Here is a 16552-nt window from a genome sequence, read left to right as displayed (position 1 = left end):
GTACTAATAACAGTTCAAACTTCAGTTTTACCTATTTTTCAGAAAATTCAAAACATTTGCTTTCTTCGATTGCCAAAAACAAGCAACTAAACACATGCATCTAAAACTTCACAAGTCATCTAAAGAATTGTACTTGACAAATATCAAAGTCATTTTTTATGACTGCATTATCTCTTTGTCTACCCAAGGACTTTGAAAACAAAACTGGTATTTCTAATCTCACTACCTGCTGTTTTTGAATTTTCAATAAGAGCACCCTCCTTTTTTTAAAAGAAATCTAAAGAGACTTTCTTTTAGTCATTATTACTTTGAAGCAGCTCAATTTTATCTTTCATTTGAATTAACATTTTCAGAAATAGGTTATTTCAAGAATAAATTATTATTATTTCTTTAAAAAAAATTGATAAAACAAAATAGATCATCTGACATCATCCAATGTCTTATGGGGATGTAGCTATTGGGTTTCAAGTAAATAATGGATCATAGAAATTTGTGTGATCTTTTTTGGGGATTCCAGTTAGAAAACATTTTTTTAATTAATCTCTTAGTTACATTACAAACTCTCTTTCAGATATTTAGATTCTTGAAAAAATTATTTAAAATACAGAAATAGATAAAATAAAGAATCAATGTAATGAATATGACAATAGAGACCTCAGAGTAAACCACTGATTTTCAGAGTACTTTAAAAACATAAATCTATAAATAATTAATATAGTGAATTAATTCACCTTTATATATTCCAGCAGCTATAAGAATTATTATTGTAATTAAATTTACAGATGTAAACATTTTATTACAACCTGAAGAAAGCATGACACCAAATGCCAATAAAACTGAAACAAAAATTTATTAAACAAATTTTTAATATTTAAGAAAATTTTAATTCTTAAAAATTAGTAAAAATCTTCAGCATTATTAAATGAAAAAAATTAAAATTACTGGTACCATTTTTTGTATGTGTTGTAATTTATAAAGGTTAATATCCTATCATTTTCGTATTGAAATTTATTATATGTTGTTGCTCTTATTGTTTTAATACTCATTGATTTATTTTTCTTCTTGGCCTCTGACACTGGGATTTTTTTATTTCTATATCATTTAGTACCGTGATCAGAGATATTAAGTAAAATGATATCTCCTTTAGGATTCCTAATTACAGTGATTTTGGGGAAAAAAATTGTAATATTATTTAGTGATATTAATGTGTGTATATGTATAATATATATATATATTTTTTTTTTTTTTTTAAGTAGACTACCGGCTCAGACTCTGGAATTATTAGTCGAAATTTCTATGCCATTAGGGTGGCGTGAGAAAGTTCCAGGACTAAGTCTAAAAAAATATATAAACTTATCCTACTTTAAAAAGCCACCATTCCCAGCAAAATAAACTTCACATAAATGAATACAGTGAACTCAAAACCACCTCCATGGCTGATCCTGACTCCCGTAGGGAAAGACACCCTCTGCCACCCCCTGCATTTCTAGCCCTGATGCAACTGCCAGAGTGACATTCCCATCAAGTACTACTATTTAATCGACTCAAAACAAAACACATCTTACCAAGTCTTAAATAAGACTGAAATGACTTAACTAAACAAGGAACTGAACTACCTACCCGTAAAAGGTAAAAGGTAAAAGTGAGTTCAACACATAACACGAAACATAAAAATATTACACGAAACAATAACAACACAGTAACATTGAAACAAAACAAAAACATCAACAAAAATATAATACAAGAGAAATCCAAGCAGGGGTCTAGATTCTCTCAGCGATCCTTTCTTTTGCTAAGTACATTATAAAACTCCACTATTGCTCATTTGGCCTGGCTCCTCAGCCAAAATCATCAGCAGAATCTTTACCAGAAGGCTGTCCAGCAACTGAAGTGTGCTCAGAGATCTTCCAAGCATCAAAGCATCAACCACCCGGCTTCATTTTCATTTTGTGGAAGAAGTTGAAGTCAAAAGGTTAGGTAAAGACTCATAAAGTTTAGGATTACTTGATCGCAAATCTTTTCTCAAGTGCATCAAAATATTATATTTAGAGTCAGAATTCATCGCATCACCAAGAGTAAATTGTTAGTGAATGATACCCTTAGTGTCATAAAACCACTATGCGTATGCACTTTTTTGCAGTTCAAATCTGCCATACCATTTCCTTCAATCCTCAGGCTCCTCTAATGCTGCATTAACTGCTTGTTTCCACATCACACCCTTAAATCCTAGTTATATCATTCATGTTTATCCTAAAGATGAAATCTAGATCATACTTAGCCACACTTTTCAGCTTGCTCAATACATGCTGCTATTTTAATCAAACAACAGGAAATTAAGAACTTACACAACTTATGTCCAAGTGTTAAGATAACATTTTTTTTACCAAATCCTGCAACCGATACCAAACATGAAATACAATTTACGGATTGTTCATCAACAGTCCTTATGGCCGGTTTCCCAAATTTTGTCCGTATTTATTTTCTAGTATTTTACCGATTACTCTTAGCGACTATAACATTTAATTAATAATCTACCTTAAAATACACGTATCAGTTGACCTAAACATAATAGATATTTCAAACCAAAGAATATTCTTTGAATGGTAAACGGCTTTTTAATTTTTAATAAATTAGGAATTACGATTTATCTAAACATCTGTGTCTATAAATGAGTTATTTTTACTTCAAAAAAATATCTTATTCCTAACTGCATCCATCTCTATCAAATCTGAAAAGAAGTATTGTGTAACTCGGCTTAATACTTCGGAGTAAGAGAAACGGCAAAATTAAGGTTCCATTTTCAAAATTACAAATCCATTTAAAAGCTTCTAACCGATTTACGAGTATTCAAAACAAACTCGCTCACCACTGTGACTCACCGCATACACGAGTATGAAAAACCGATACAACACCGATACAAAGTCAGCATAACTTCAAATACACGCTCATATTGTGATATCAATATTAATTAAGAATCACCAAATAGCGACCGATCAATATTCTACTAGTAAAAATCATTTGACGGTAAAATCAATCTCCATACTCAGTAAAGTAGAATAAATACTGTACTTAATCAAACAAAGAACTAGAAGAAATTTATTTAAATTTAATAGTACTTACTTGAAAATGACATCATTATGAGAAAAGCAAAAACATCTGGATATGATGATAAATACGGTAAATTTACAGGTAATGATTTAGATAAGAAATCAGATATCACATCGCCAAAAATTGAATCAACATATGTACTGATGCCTTGAGCTACACAGGCTGTACCTAAAAAAATAAAATAAAAACCGATCTTTATCCGTATTTACTACGTAAATTACACCGACATTAAAAACTAGCTGAGCAAATTGTAATGACCTCTTTTACACGACCAATATTTTTCACAACTGTTTCTTATAAACATTAAACATAATATTGAAAAATATCGATATGTTTACTATTAGTGATGTTTTTGTTGATGATGGTCAGTAGTGAAAATTATGCTACGCTATTTAATTTTTTAACGACAAAAAAAAAACAAAATTTATTTAATATATCATTAGCAGTGATTCCCAAAGCGTGGTACTTTGCGTCCTGCAAAGCGACGATCTCCTCACAGGGGCGCTGTGAAATAGTACACAATTTTCATAATTTTATTTCCATTTTCAATTCAATGTCATAGGATGCGACATCTATTTGAGCTGTGATAATTTTTTTTTAAATGACTTTTATTTACTTTCACCAAACTCACGAGTAGTGAGTACTTTGTTAAAATTTGACATAGGGAACCTTGGGAAAATCTGGATTCAAAGGCACAAAGAATCAAAAGAAAAATTTGGGAACCACCGGCATTAGACATTTTGCATTATATTACTTAGTCATTTTAGTAGAAAAATATAGATGAATTATATCTAATCGTTTAATATATCAAGAACGTGAGTTTTTTATAGGTAATCTATGAATAGATTAAAAGTTGGTTCTAGAAGAGATATGTCTAAAGAGAAGCGCTTCTGGAAAGTGCAAGAATACAAAAAAGGAAAGAGAGAGAGTAAATGAAAACGAAGGAAGAATGTAAACGGTAAAAATAGATGTAATAAATGAATAACGGAATGAATTTTTAGAACGGAGTAGATAGTTTGAAATCAAAAAAAAATATTCAGGATAATAGATGTTTTAAAACCATTACGTTTGAATAAACAAAGGGATGGGTCGAATGTTGTTACATCAAGAAAATTCCTACACCAAGAATGTAAATATTGGTGATGGCCGCTGAGTAGAGAGTGCTAAAATAGTCAGAGCATTCGAGCAGAGTCGATCACAAATACATTTGATTTTATAATAAAAGCGAATATAAATATGAATTAGCGTGTATGAGTTATATCCCGGTAGTTAGGTTGAATCGTTCTGCTACTCCCACGTGAAAGAACAGTTTTTATTGTTAACGTGTAAGCTAGCACTTGTCTGGCGCCATGGCACGCTGATGAAAATGTTTTGAGTCTTTGTTATTGAAGTTTAATAATCTAACATCGCTTCAGCGCTTCACACCATCATTCAGTCGGTGAAAGAAATATTTCAGTCTGTCTTATCGTGTTACTACATACTGTACGATACAGATTTATAGTATATTTTTATAACGGTTTTATTCGGTATTATTTTCATTAATTTTAATTTACCCTTTGTTTTTGTGGCAATCGGGTGTACATGTACAGGAAAAAGTGTGGGTGGATAAGGAAATAAAGAGCGCAAAAAACGTTTTTACAAAGGGTTTGTCAAACGGGATGAAAACTCCGGCTAGAAAAGGTAAACGATTAATAGAAATGCACATAGGAAGTGAAAATGAGTTTTTGAAAGGTGGTTTATGGATATTTGAATCCACATCTTCCCAAGAGTACCAAGATAAATTAATGTTGACAATTTTATGCGGCGAATTAAAAAAATTTTCGAGATTGTTGCTGAAGGCTCCATCACAGTAATATATAATACCGTACCGTTGACTGTAAATTGAAAAAAATTCCAAAAGCTTCGACCCGAAAATCGGAAATTGCCGAACGGTTAAAATCGACGAAAATCGTGTACACGGAAGATACGTTAAGAGTAGAACTTATCGGATTAATAAAATCAGATAAACAAAGTTTTCTATATTCATTATAAAGTAGATGAAATAGAAAAATTAAAAAATTGTCGTGTCGCTTCTTCCTCTATACCGCTGCAAATTAAACCAGATAGAATTGATGTCGGCACACATCAAAGGCTACACCGGCAGTAATAACACAACATTTAAGTTAAGAGATGTAAATAATCTGTTGATAGAAGACTTATAGAGTAGATGCAAACGCTTGAAAAAATTGTATTCGATTAAAAAATAAAAATTATGATTTGTTAATTATAGCGAGTATTCGTCATACCCATTTTTATGCGCTAAAATTTTTATACTATTTGAATCTTATATGCGGCAAACTTTCTTTCTTTTTCTGTTTCGTCTTTACAACCTTCGTTAAGGTATTACTTCAGAGGATGATTGAGGATGATATTTACGAATGTAAATGAAGTATAGCGCAATTTTTTTTTTGTTTTACTTCATGAAGTTTTAAATAGAGGTAATAAATATACTTTCTTAAGTACGAATTTTTAAGAAAAATATATAATTTTATCACGATCTAATTTTTGTATTACAAAGTTATTTAATTTTTGTATTACAAGTTATTTTTACTTCATTTTTATGTTAAAAATAAAGAGAAGATTTTATCTTGGATGAATTCCGCTAAATTAGATTAAATTATAATCATCGTACTGTTATATTTAGGTTTGCTGCAGGGTTTTGTGAAACAAATTAGTTTCTTTTTGTAGTTAGACGAAGATAATCTTTGTCTAAAGAATATTATTGATTTTGTAATTGTAATCTCACTGTCATAATCGCTTCTTAAATTCTTCATTAAAAATTATTGTAAACTAGCAGACCCGGCAGCTCATTGCTACTGCTAGATTTAAGTATATAAATATATCAATTAAATGAGTACGATTGAATGTTTGATAAAACATTAAAAAAATGAAAATTACGGAACTTCACAAAATTTAATCTTTAATTTTATCTCTTTTACCTATTTCCCTTTTTTCCGCGCGTAAATCGGTCCAGTAGTTTAACTCGATTGAAATTTTTTTAATATATTTTGTTAATTATAGCGAGTATTTGTCATATCCGCTTTCATGCAGCACAAATTTTATACTATTTGATTCTTACATGCTACAACCTTTCTTTCTTTTTCTGTATAACCTTTACAACCACCGCTAAGGTATTGGTATGCAAGATGAATGCAGGATGACAGGATGAATGAGGATGATATGTATGAATATAAATGAAGTATAGTCTTGTACAGTCCCAGGTCTACCATTCCTGAGATTTGTGGTTAATTGAAACCCAATCACCAAAGAACACCGGTATCCACGATCTGTATGTGACAACCTACCGGTGTCATTTTACACAATAGTTCACAGGCAGATAGTTTATGTGAGGTCAGGTGGTTTGAAGCGTTGTGAATGAATGAATCGCTGTTGATCTTCTGCATATTTTGAGAGTGTGTTTTGTCAATTTTTTTTTGTAACGAGGTCAAGAAATTTCATTTATTGTGTTCATATTCAGCTGTACAATTTAATTCACAAAATATTTTGTTTACATAGTTAATAAATTGTTTACATCATCTTGCAGGACTTCATACAATAAGCGATGTCATAGTTAATAATATACCTATGCCGGTATATTATTTTACAAAATGTTTTGTTCAATTAATGGTGCGATGTAAGTAATTGAAACATTGCATTAAATGAATTTGGTTTAATTTATTAATAAAAAGTTTAAATAGTTTTACGTGTTTAGTATTATGGAGAATATCAAACTTCTTGAGATAGGACAGTTGAAATATAAACAAGATTTTCTTTATGTAAATCTTCCTTACAAAAGAATCAAAATTATTATCTGTTATACTTCAATGTTGTCCCCCTTAACGATACTGCATGTTCTATGTTAAGGGAGTTTCTTAACTTCAGTATCAAAGAAGTCTTTCAGATGCTCCTCAAATCAGTTCCACAAAGCTTCAACAATCTTGTAATTTTAAAAAATTGTTTGCCTTCAATAAAATAGTATTATGAAGAAAAGCGTTGTGTTACAGCGACATAACTTAATTTTAGCTCACTATTTCAATTGTTTTGCCGACTTCATTTTACAAAGTTGAATGAGTGAAAAATACAGAGTGAACCGATATTTTTTGAGTAGTAAAGAAGGTGGGATAAACAAAGCCCTTTGAATTTGACAAACAGTAGCCGTGATCTTGATTTCTAAAAAAAAAAGTTTGCTTTTCCTAGAAATGTCACTCTTTTTAGTTCATACGATCTAAAAAGATGAACCCAAATCTCGCTCAATACTGTTAAAATATTAATTTGCTCATTTAGCACATGAGAGAAGCTGATTCGCTTCCAAGAAACACATTTCCAATTCCTTTTCAAATAACCAATTTTGCCACACTTGAAACATGTTGAATATTTTTTTGTAATCGCATTAACTAAATAATTATATGATATGATGGGAAGATAGATAACTGCTCATTATGCAACATAACTCAGATGCAAAGTAATAGAAATTTTCAGATATGACAAATACCACAAAAATAGTTCATTAAACCGGTTAGACAGTATAAAGTACAAGAACACAGCAGTTCATATCCTTTTTCTTTCCACAATCTGTCAGTCACTAATCTTTTTTCTTTAAAAAAGCCATTATTAATCGGTCATTATTGTGAAATCAAGCAGTTTTAAACCAGGGATATACTATATAAAGTATGCCGTAGACAATATCCAGGCAATAAACTATCCCAATCTATTCCAATCAGAGATATTCTCTATGGGTTTTGGATATTCCCTTATTCCTTCTTTAATTTTATTTTTTTCCAGTTCTTCAGTCCTACTTTTTCAGTCAAGTACTTCAGGAATGGTGTACATCATTATCCTTTTTCCAGTTCTTCAGTCCTACTTCCTCAATCAAGTACTTCAGGAATGGTGTACGTCATTACCCTGGCTATATCTTTGATGTCGATCTCATTAGCCAGTAGATCACATACTACTTAAATTGTCTGTAATTTGACCTGCCTTCAGATAAATTATCTAGTAAATATTCACATACATATTATCACACACAGCATGATATAAAAAGTTCCTCTAAAGACAGTAACCAAAGACTATATTTGTAATACTATATACTTTATATGTAAACAAATAGCAATATTACAACAACTCAAATTTAAAATATAAATATAAATAGAAATTATCAGAACATGTTGATATAACCTAATGAAATAAATAACAAGTCTGATTAGTATAGTAGTGCACTGCGTTTATAAAAAACAATGAAATAAAAAATCAAATAATATTTTTACAAATAAATACTTACGAATAGCATTTTAAAAAAAATAAAATAACAGTAAAGGTAAAACATAAAATCAGAACCGGACATATTTTCCACGTGTAAAAACCCTTTATGTCACAAAAAACATAGCTTATCCTCAAAAAGATCTTTGATATCAGAAACCAAAATTTTAAAAAAGGACAAGTTTATCTAACATTTATCACTATTGTTTTTGCTGGAAGTATAGCTGTGTAAAAGACAATCAAAGCACAAAATAAGGCAGTAGACAACAGGCAGTACCTGTTTTAATTAAAGGAGGCAAACATTTTTGATTCACCACATATTAAAATTACATCACAACTTATGCATTCATTCACATCTTTAGAAATTCCTAAATGTACTATTCTTATATTGTAAATCTGTCACGTATTTTTTTATCAAATGGTAACTTATAACCCAAGTACTAAAAACTACACACCACTCTAAGGTTTTCACAATTTATTTACATCTTTATTCTTCATGAAGCAAAAAAAAAAAATATTTAAAAAAAGCTCAAACCTAACACCTTATACAAAATTAAAACAATACTGACACTTACATTAAACTATTTTACAAACCTATTACGTATTCTAATCCAAGATTCCAGCCGACTACAAATGCTACAAGTTCTCCCATTGTCACATAACTGTATACATAGGCTGACCCAGCTTTAGGAACCCTCGCTGCAAATTCACCATAACATAAAGCTGACAAAAAAAACAGATATAATATACAAAAAAAAAAGCTGATAAACAAATAATCAATGTAATTATTAATTTTAACATTATATTTTATTTTAACATTAATTTTAATATAAATGAAATATTTCATATATGTTAAAATATCAGAATTATTTGCAATTCAATTTATTTCCATCTATGGATATTTATTTTACATTAAATCTAAAAAATTGTAAAGTTTTTCTTCTGAATCGATTTATTTATCATAAGGCCTAATAAAATTTCCCCTACACTATTAAAATAATCTTGAATAATAATAAAATAATAACCTTGAACAACATACATCATAAAATAAACAAAAAATACAGGGCGCATCAATGAAGAGCAAAAATTTAAAAGCTTGGTTATTCATTTAACGTTTGAATGATAGCACTGAACTTGATATATTGTCAGTCGTTTAATACCACTTAGTAAACATGGAACAATAGTCAGGTGCCAATCATCCATTCTGCATTAAATAGTTTTATAAAAATGGTGACTGTGAAAACTGTATGAAGGTTATTCTGCAATTGATTCAATATTCTGATTACAAAAATACACAAATGGCTGCAAACAGCCATCAGGTTGACCTCAAAATGACCGCCCAAACTAAAATTTTGCTATAACGGTGCAAGCTATAAAGTTGATTCTCATGCACTAATGTAAGGTTTACTAAAATGCATAAAATGAATTTATTTTTTTTTATTTAATACCTGGTTACATACTATAGACATTGTGTCAACAGTACTCTGCAGAGATGCCAATGCATCTGTATGCAGTCAGGTTTGCAAATACAAAAAAAAATTACAAGAAATAGAAAAAATAGTAGAAAATACAAAAAAAAAATAAAAAACCTAAAACTAAAACTTAAAAACAAAAAATAATGATATCATCCAATAGAGTTATATAAGAATTCATCAATGTGAAATAGCCTAAATTCAAGTTCATTCATTTTATAGTCTTTTCTAATATTTTTTTTTAATAATGTCTTCATACTAAACTTTTAGTTTCAAGAAACAGTTTATTACGATAATGTATCTTGTATTAGAGAAATTACAAGTATTTATATAGTTGAAAGCTATTTCCCTGTAATAATGATTCAAAGATTCTAATACAGATTTTTAAAATAAATTAAGTGGTAATTTGATATTTTTATTTGATTTCAGCACGTATAGTTTTAATTCATTTGATTTTTATTAGCTGCCTCATGCAATTAAACCATAGCTAACAATACTGTAATAAATTCCATACATAATAGTTAATAAATTTTAAATAGTAAGAATTTTTCTTAGTTTAGATAATATGAAAATAATTATCTTATTTTATTTATAATCATTTTATTTATATAAATATCAATTTTTTAAATCAAATGTAATCCTAAAAATAGCAAAAAATCTTTTTTATAATTGAAAAAAATAAAATAAGCCATATAAACTTCAAAACACGGTATAAATAAATTATATTAACTTAGAATATGTCAGAACCCAATAGAGATTTATTAAAACCATAACAATCTCATTTACACCACCTGCAGATTTAAAAAAAAAAATGTTTAGTTTAAAATTAAAAAATAAGTAAATTTTTAATTGTAATGGATACTGAAAATCACCAACATCATATAAGACTGCAAATTATGACTAACATAATATGTGAGTATGCGACTTGATTGGTCATCAAACAATGGTCACGTGACCTAAGGCAACTTTAAAACATAAAATTCATTCATATTTTTTTTTTTTTGTCTTCAGTCATTTGACTGGTTTGATGCAGCTCTCCAAGATTCCCTATCTAGTGCTAGTCGTTTCATTTCAGTATACCCTCTACATCCTACATCCCCAACAATTTGTTTTACATACTCCAAACGTGGCCTGCCTACACAATTTTTCCCTTCTACCTGTCCTTCCAATATTAAAGCGACTATTCCAGGATGCCTTAGTATGTGGCCTATAATTCTGTTTCTTCTTTTAACTATATTTTTCCAAATGCTACTTTCTTCATCTATTTGCCGCAATACCTCTTCATTTGTCACTTTATCCACCCATCTGATTTTTAACATTCTCCTATAGCACCACATTTCAAAAGCTTCTAATCTTTTCTTCTCAGATACTCCGATCGTCCAAGTTTCACTTCCATATAAAGCGACACTCCAAACATACACTTTCAAAAATCTTTTCCTGACATTTAAATTCATTTTTGATGTAAACAAATTATATTTCTTACTGAAGGCTCGTTTAGCTTGTGCTATTCGGCATTTTATATCGCTCCTGCTTCGTCCATCTTTAGTAATTTTACTTCCCAAATAACAAAATTCTTCTACCTCCATAATCTTTTCTCCTCCTATTTTCACATTCAGTGGTCCATCTTTGTTATTTCTACTACATTTCATTACTTTTGTTTTGTTCTTGTTTATTTTCATGCGATAGTTTTTGCGTAGGACTTCATCTATGCCGTTCATTGTTTCTTCTAAATCCTTTTTACTCTCGGCTAGAATTACTATATCATCAGCAAATCGTAGCATCTTTATCTTTTCACCTTGTACTGTTACTCCGAATCTAAATTGTTCTTTAACATCATTAACTGCTAGTTCCATGTAAAGATTAAAAAGTAACGGAGATAGGGAACATCCTTGTCGGACTCCCTTTCTTATTAGGGCTTCTTTCTTATGTTCTTCAATTGTTATTGTTGCTGTTTGGTTCCTGTACATGTTAGCAATTGTTCTTCTATCTCTGTATTTGAACCCTAATTTTTTTAAAATGCTGAACATTTTATTCCAGTCTACGTTATCGAAAGCCTTTTCTAGGTCTATAAACGCCAAGTATGTTGGTTTGTTTTTCTTTAATCTTCCTTCTACTATTAATCTGAGGCCTAAAATTGCTTCCCTTGTCCCTATACTTTTCCTGAAACCAAATTGGTCTTCTCCTAACACTTCTTCCACTCTCCTCTCAATTCTTCTGTATAAAATTCTAGTTAAGATTTTTGATGCATGACTAGTTAAACTAATTGTTCTGTATTCTTCACATTTATCTGCCCCTGCTTTCTTTGGTATCATAACTATAACACTTTTTTTGAAGTCTGATGGAAATTCCCCATTTTCATAAATATTACACACCAGTTTGTATAATCTATCAATCGCTTCCTCACCCGCACTGCGCAGTAATTCTACAGGTATTCCGTCTATTCCAGGAGCCTTTCTGCCATTTAAATCTTTTAATGCTCTCTTAAATTCAGATCTCAGTATTGTTTCTCCCATTTCATCCTCCTCAACTTCCTCTTCTTCCTCTATAACACCATTTTCTAATTCATTTCCTCCGTATAACTCTTCAATATATTCCACCCATCTATCGACTTTACCTTTTGTATTATATATTGGTGTACCATCTTTGTTTAACACATTATTAGATTTTAATTTATGTACCCCAAAATTTTCCTTAACTTTCCTGTATGCTCCGTCTATTTTACCAATGTTCATTTCTCTTTCCACTTCTGAACACTTTTCTTTAATCCACTCTTCTTTCACCAGTTTGCACTTCCTGTTTATAGCATTTCTTAATTGCCGATAGTTCCTTTTACTTTCTTCATCACTAGCATTCTTATATTTTCTACGTTCATCCATCAGCTGCAATATATCGTCTGAAACCCAAGGTTTTCTACCTTGGCAGAAGTTTGCTTCTGCTGATTTAAGAATTTCCTTTTTAACATTCTCCCATTCTTCTTCTACATTTTCTACCTTATCTTTTTTACTCAGACCTCTTGCGATGTCCTCCTCAAAAATCTTCTTTACCTCCTCTTCCTCAAGCTTCTCTAAATTCCACCGATTCATCTGACACCTTTTCTTCAGGTTTTTAAACCCCAATCTACATTTCATTATCACCAAATTATGGTCGCTATCAATGTCTGCTCCAGGGTAAGTTTTGCAGTCAACGAGTTGATTTCTAAATCTTTGCTTAACCATGATATAATCTATCTGATACCTTCCAGTATCGCCTGGCTTTTTCCAAGTGTATATTCTTCTATTATGATTTTTAAATCGGGTGTTGGCAATTACTAAATTATACTTCGTGCAAAATTCTATAAGTCGGTCCCCTCTTTCATTCCTTTTGCCCAGCCCGTATTCACCCACTATATTTCCTTCCTTGCCTTTTCCAATGCTTGCATTCCAATCTCCAACTATTATTAAATTTTCATCTCCTTTTACGTGTTTAATTGCTTCATCAATCTCTTCGTATACACACTCTACCTCATCATCATCATGGGCGCTTGTAGGCATATAAACGTTAACAATCGTTGTCGGTTTAGGTTTTGATTTTATCCTTATTACAATGATTCTATCGCTATGCGTTTTGAAATACTCCACTCTCCTCCCTATCTTCTTGTTCATCACGAAACCTACTCCTGCCTGCCCATTATTTGACGCTGAGTTAATTACTCTAAAATCACCTGACCAAAAGTCGCCTTCCTCTTCCCACCGAACCTCACTAATTCCTACTATATCCACATTCACCCTATCCATTTCCCTTTTTAAATTTTCTAGCCTACCAACCTTTTTTAAGCTTCTAACATTCCACGCTCCGACTCGTAGAATGTTATTTTTTAATTTTCTGGTGACCCCTTCCTTAGTAGTCCCCACCCGGAGATCCGAACGGGGGACTATTTTACCTCCGGAATATTTTACCAAGGAAGGCGCCTCCATTATTGTTATGTGAAAATGCAGAGCCACATTTTCTTGGAAAAAAAAAAGCAGCTGTAGTTTTCCATTGCTTTCAGCTGCGCAGTACTCAGAGGACTGAGTGATGTTGATACGGCCGTTTAAGTCGTCCTGACTCACGCCCCTAACAACTACTGAAAGAGCTGCTGCCCTCTTTCAGGAATCATTCCTTAGTCTGGCTCTCAACAGATACCTCTCCGATATGGTTGCACCTTCGGTCCAGCTACTCTGTATCCCTGAGCACTCAAGCCCCCTCACCAACGGCAAGGTCTCATGATTCATAGAGGAGGGTTCATTCATATAAAATCTTTAAACAGTAATAGCATTAAATCATACGATAATACTGAAATATCTTATACAAACATGTAATATGTAATGATCTGAGTTAAGTAGAAGTTCGAGATCATAACTTTATTAAAAATGAATTGATTATTGAGAGAACAGTAATAAGAATGTTTAGGCATAATGTTTAGGATCAGACTTTTTAACTTTTCTCCAAAATAACAACTTTAACAAAAGTCAGATCGAGCCTCCACAAGGTGCACCTGGATATATCCAGAACAAATAGAAGAAATTTGTCAAGTAAACTGAATCTAAGCAAACTTCACAAGTTTAATCATCATTAACTTCACAAGTATCATCAAGTCATACCCAACTATCACTTCACTAGATCACATCTACAGTTGTAATTCAGGACCTAGTCCCACCACTGATGACCCCTTTACAGTCAAACATGAAAGGTCTTTTAAGGAATACTCCATCGGCTGAAACAAGCAACACCAGAATTGAGAGAAGGCAGCACTTGGAAATTGTGGCCTACCACTTAGAAGATAACATGCAACTGGAAACATTGGAATGCCCTAACACCGCATACACAAACAAGAACAATACAAAATCCAAATTCAAACTGAAGAAAATATCCTACATTTTCACACATAGTGTAAACTTACTCATGAAGACTGGTAAACTGAAAAAAAATAATAAATGACCTAATAGACCAACACAAAATTCTTATCATGGGACTACAGGAAATAAGAGATGCCATGGAATCTCAAGGGTATAGGCTCTACAAAGGTATACCTGGGAAGAGAGTAATGAAAAGTGTACCAAAGTTTGGAACAGGCTTTTTGATTAGTCTCAAAACAATAAACTTCATACAAGAATTCAAGTCACAATCCTCAAGAATCTCAGCACTCACCCTAAAAGCATCTAATAAAATTTACACCATAATAAATGTGCATGCCCTCTCTAATAATAATAAAAACAAATTTTCAAAAGATTGTAAAGAAACAGAAAAGTCTGGGATCTACTCAACTAGACCATAAATATCATCTCTAAAAATCACATTAAACAATTAATCGGAGAATTCAATGCTCAATTAGGCAGAGAAAGAAGATACTGCAACAGAATCAAAAAATGGCCTGTCAAAAAACAAAACAAAAATGGACAGAGACTTGTTCATCTCTGCAGAAACCACAACCTAATTTCAAAATCTATATATTTCAAGAGGAAAACCTCAAAAGCTGGCAATACCTGACTACACTAAAGGAGAATGGCAACTAGACCATGTTTTCAGATAAACACCACCATAAAAAGATCTACAACGTGAAAGTCCTCCAAGGAGTAGACACAGGCTTAGATCACTACGCAGTAAAAATTAAAATAAAATTCACTACCCAAAGGAAGTAACAAAACCAAGCCCCTAAAATTAAAAAAAAAATAGACCCAACCCAACTAATCAAGAATGAAAATTACCAAAAGCAACTGAAAAAGTAACAATCGTGAATAAACTCAAAGACCTAGTCAACAGTCTTAAAAAATCGCTAAAGAATGAGCCTCAAATAAAACTCCATAAAAAGCATCAATGGTGGAAAAATTACCAGAAAACCTTCAAAAAACAGCTCCCTTCAAAAATATGAACTCAACCCTACTAATGAAAGATGAAATCATAATTTTACCCAAAACAATAAAGATGATGTGGAATTCCTAGCTAAATATTCCAAAAAACTCCTAAATTGCAAAGAACCAACAGAACTCCTAAACTTCGACACCAGCACCCCAATAACAAAACCACTGGAAAACTTCAACCCTCCCACTACAAATGAAGTCTACCAAGCACTGGGCGAGATGAAGAATTACAAAGTGGTGGGAGAAGATCGGAAGTTTGTACAGATTTGGAAATATGCAGGTAGACCAACAAAAATCGCCCTTCATCAACAGCTTGTCAATATCTGAATCAGAGAAGTACTACCAGAACACTAGACAGCAGCTCTCTTCCACCCGCTACACAAAAAAGCGTACAAAACAGATCCTAACAACTCCAGGGGAATCTCACTCCTAGACACAACACACAAAATTCTTTCAAGAACAATTTTCAACAAGATCAGTTTACAGCTCAAGAAAAACTAAGGAGAATAGCAGGGAGGTTTCAGAACCTGGATGAGCTGTCCAGACCAGATCCATGAGTAATAACATTTGACCAGATATGGTAATAACATTCAAGAAAGGATACGATTGCATCCACAGAGAATCCCTACTAAAAATTATAAGACACTCTGACTACACCAAAATGAATAAATATGATAAAACTAACCCTCATAAACACTAAATAAAAAGTGAAATTCAGAGGCTAAGTCTCAGAAACATGAGATCAAAACAGGATTGCACCAAGGCAATGAACTCTCACTTCTATTATTATTATTTCTGAAA

At 31.6% G+C, this 16552-nt stretch overlaps 1 protein-coding gene across 2 annotated transcripts in view; it reads right to left on the bottom strand.

Annotated features, from left to right (window-relative positions):
- LOC142333906 (high affinity cationic amino acid transporter 1-like) overlaps positions 1-16552 on the bottom strand; it is an 82806-nt gene that overhangs the window by 56471 nt on the left and 9783 nt on the right. For both annotated transcript variants that reach the window (XM_075381502.1, XM_075381503.1), the window contains exons 3-5: positions 8998-9126; positions 3121-3276; positions 732-836 (exon numbers count right to left, since the gene is read on the bottom strand). In XM_075381502.1, the coding sequence (XP_075237617.1) occupies positions 732-836; positions 3121-3276; positions 8998-9126 (390 nt within the window). The remainder of the gene's footprint in view (positions 1-731; positions 837-3120; positions 3277-8997; positions 9127-16552) is intronic.

The sequence above is a fragment of the Lycorma delicatula genome, chromosome 13 (assembly GCF_047948215.1).
Source record: "Lycorma delicatula isolate Av1 chromosome 13, ASM4794821v1, whole genome shotgun sequence".
NCBI classification, from domain to species: Eukaryota; Metazoa; Arthropoda; class Insecta; order Hemiptera; family Fulgoridae; genus Lycorma; species Lycorma delicatula.
This window is presented reverse-complemented; position numbering and strand designations above follow the sequence as displayed.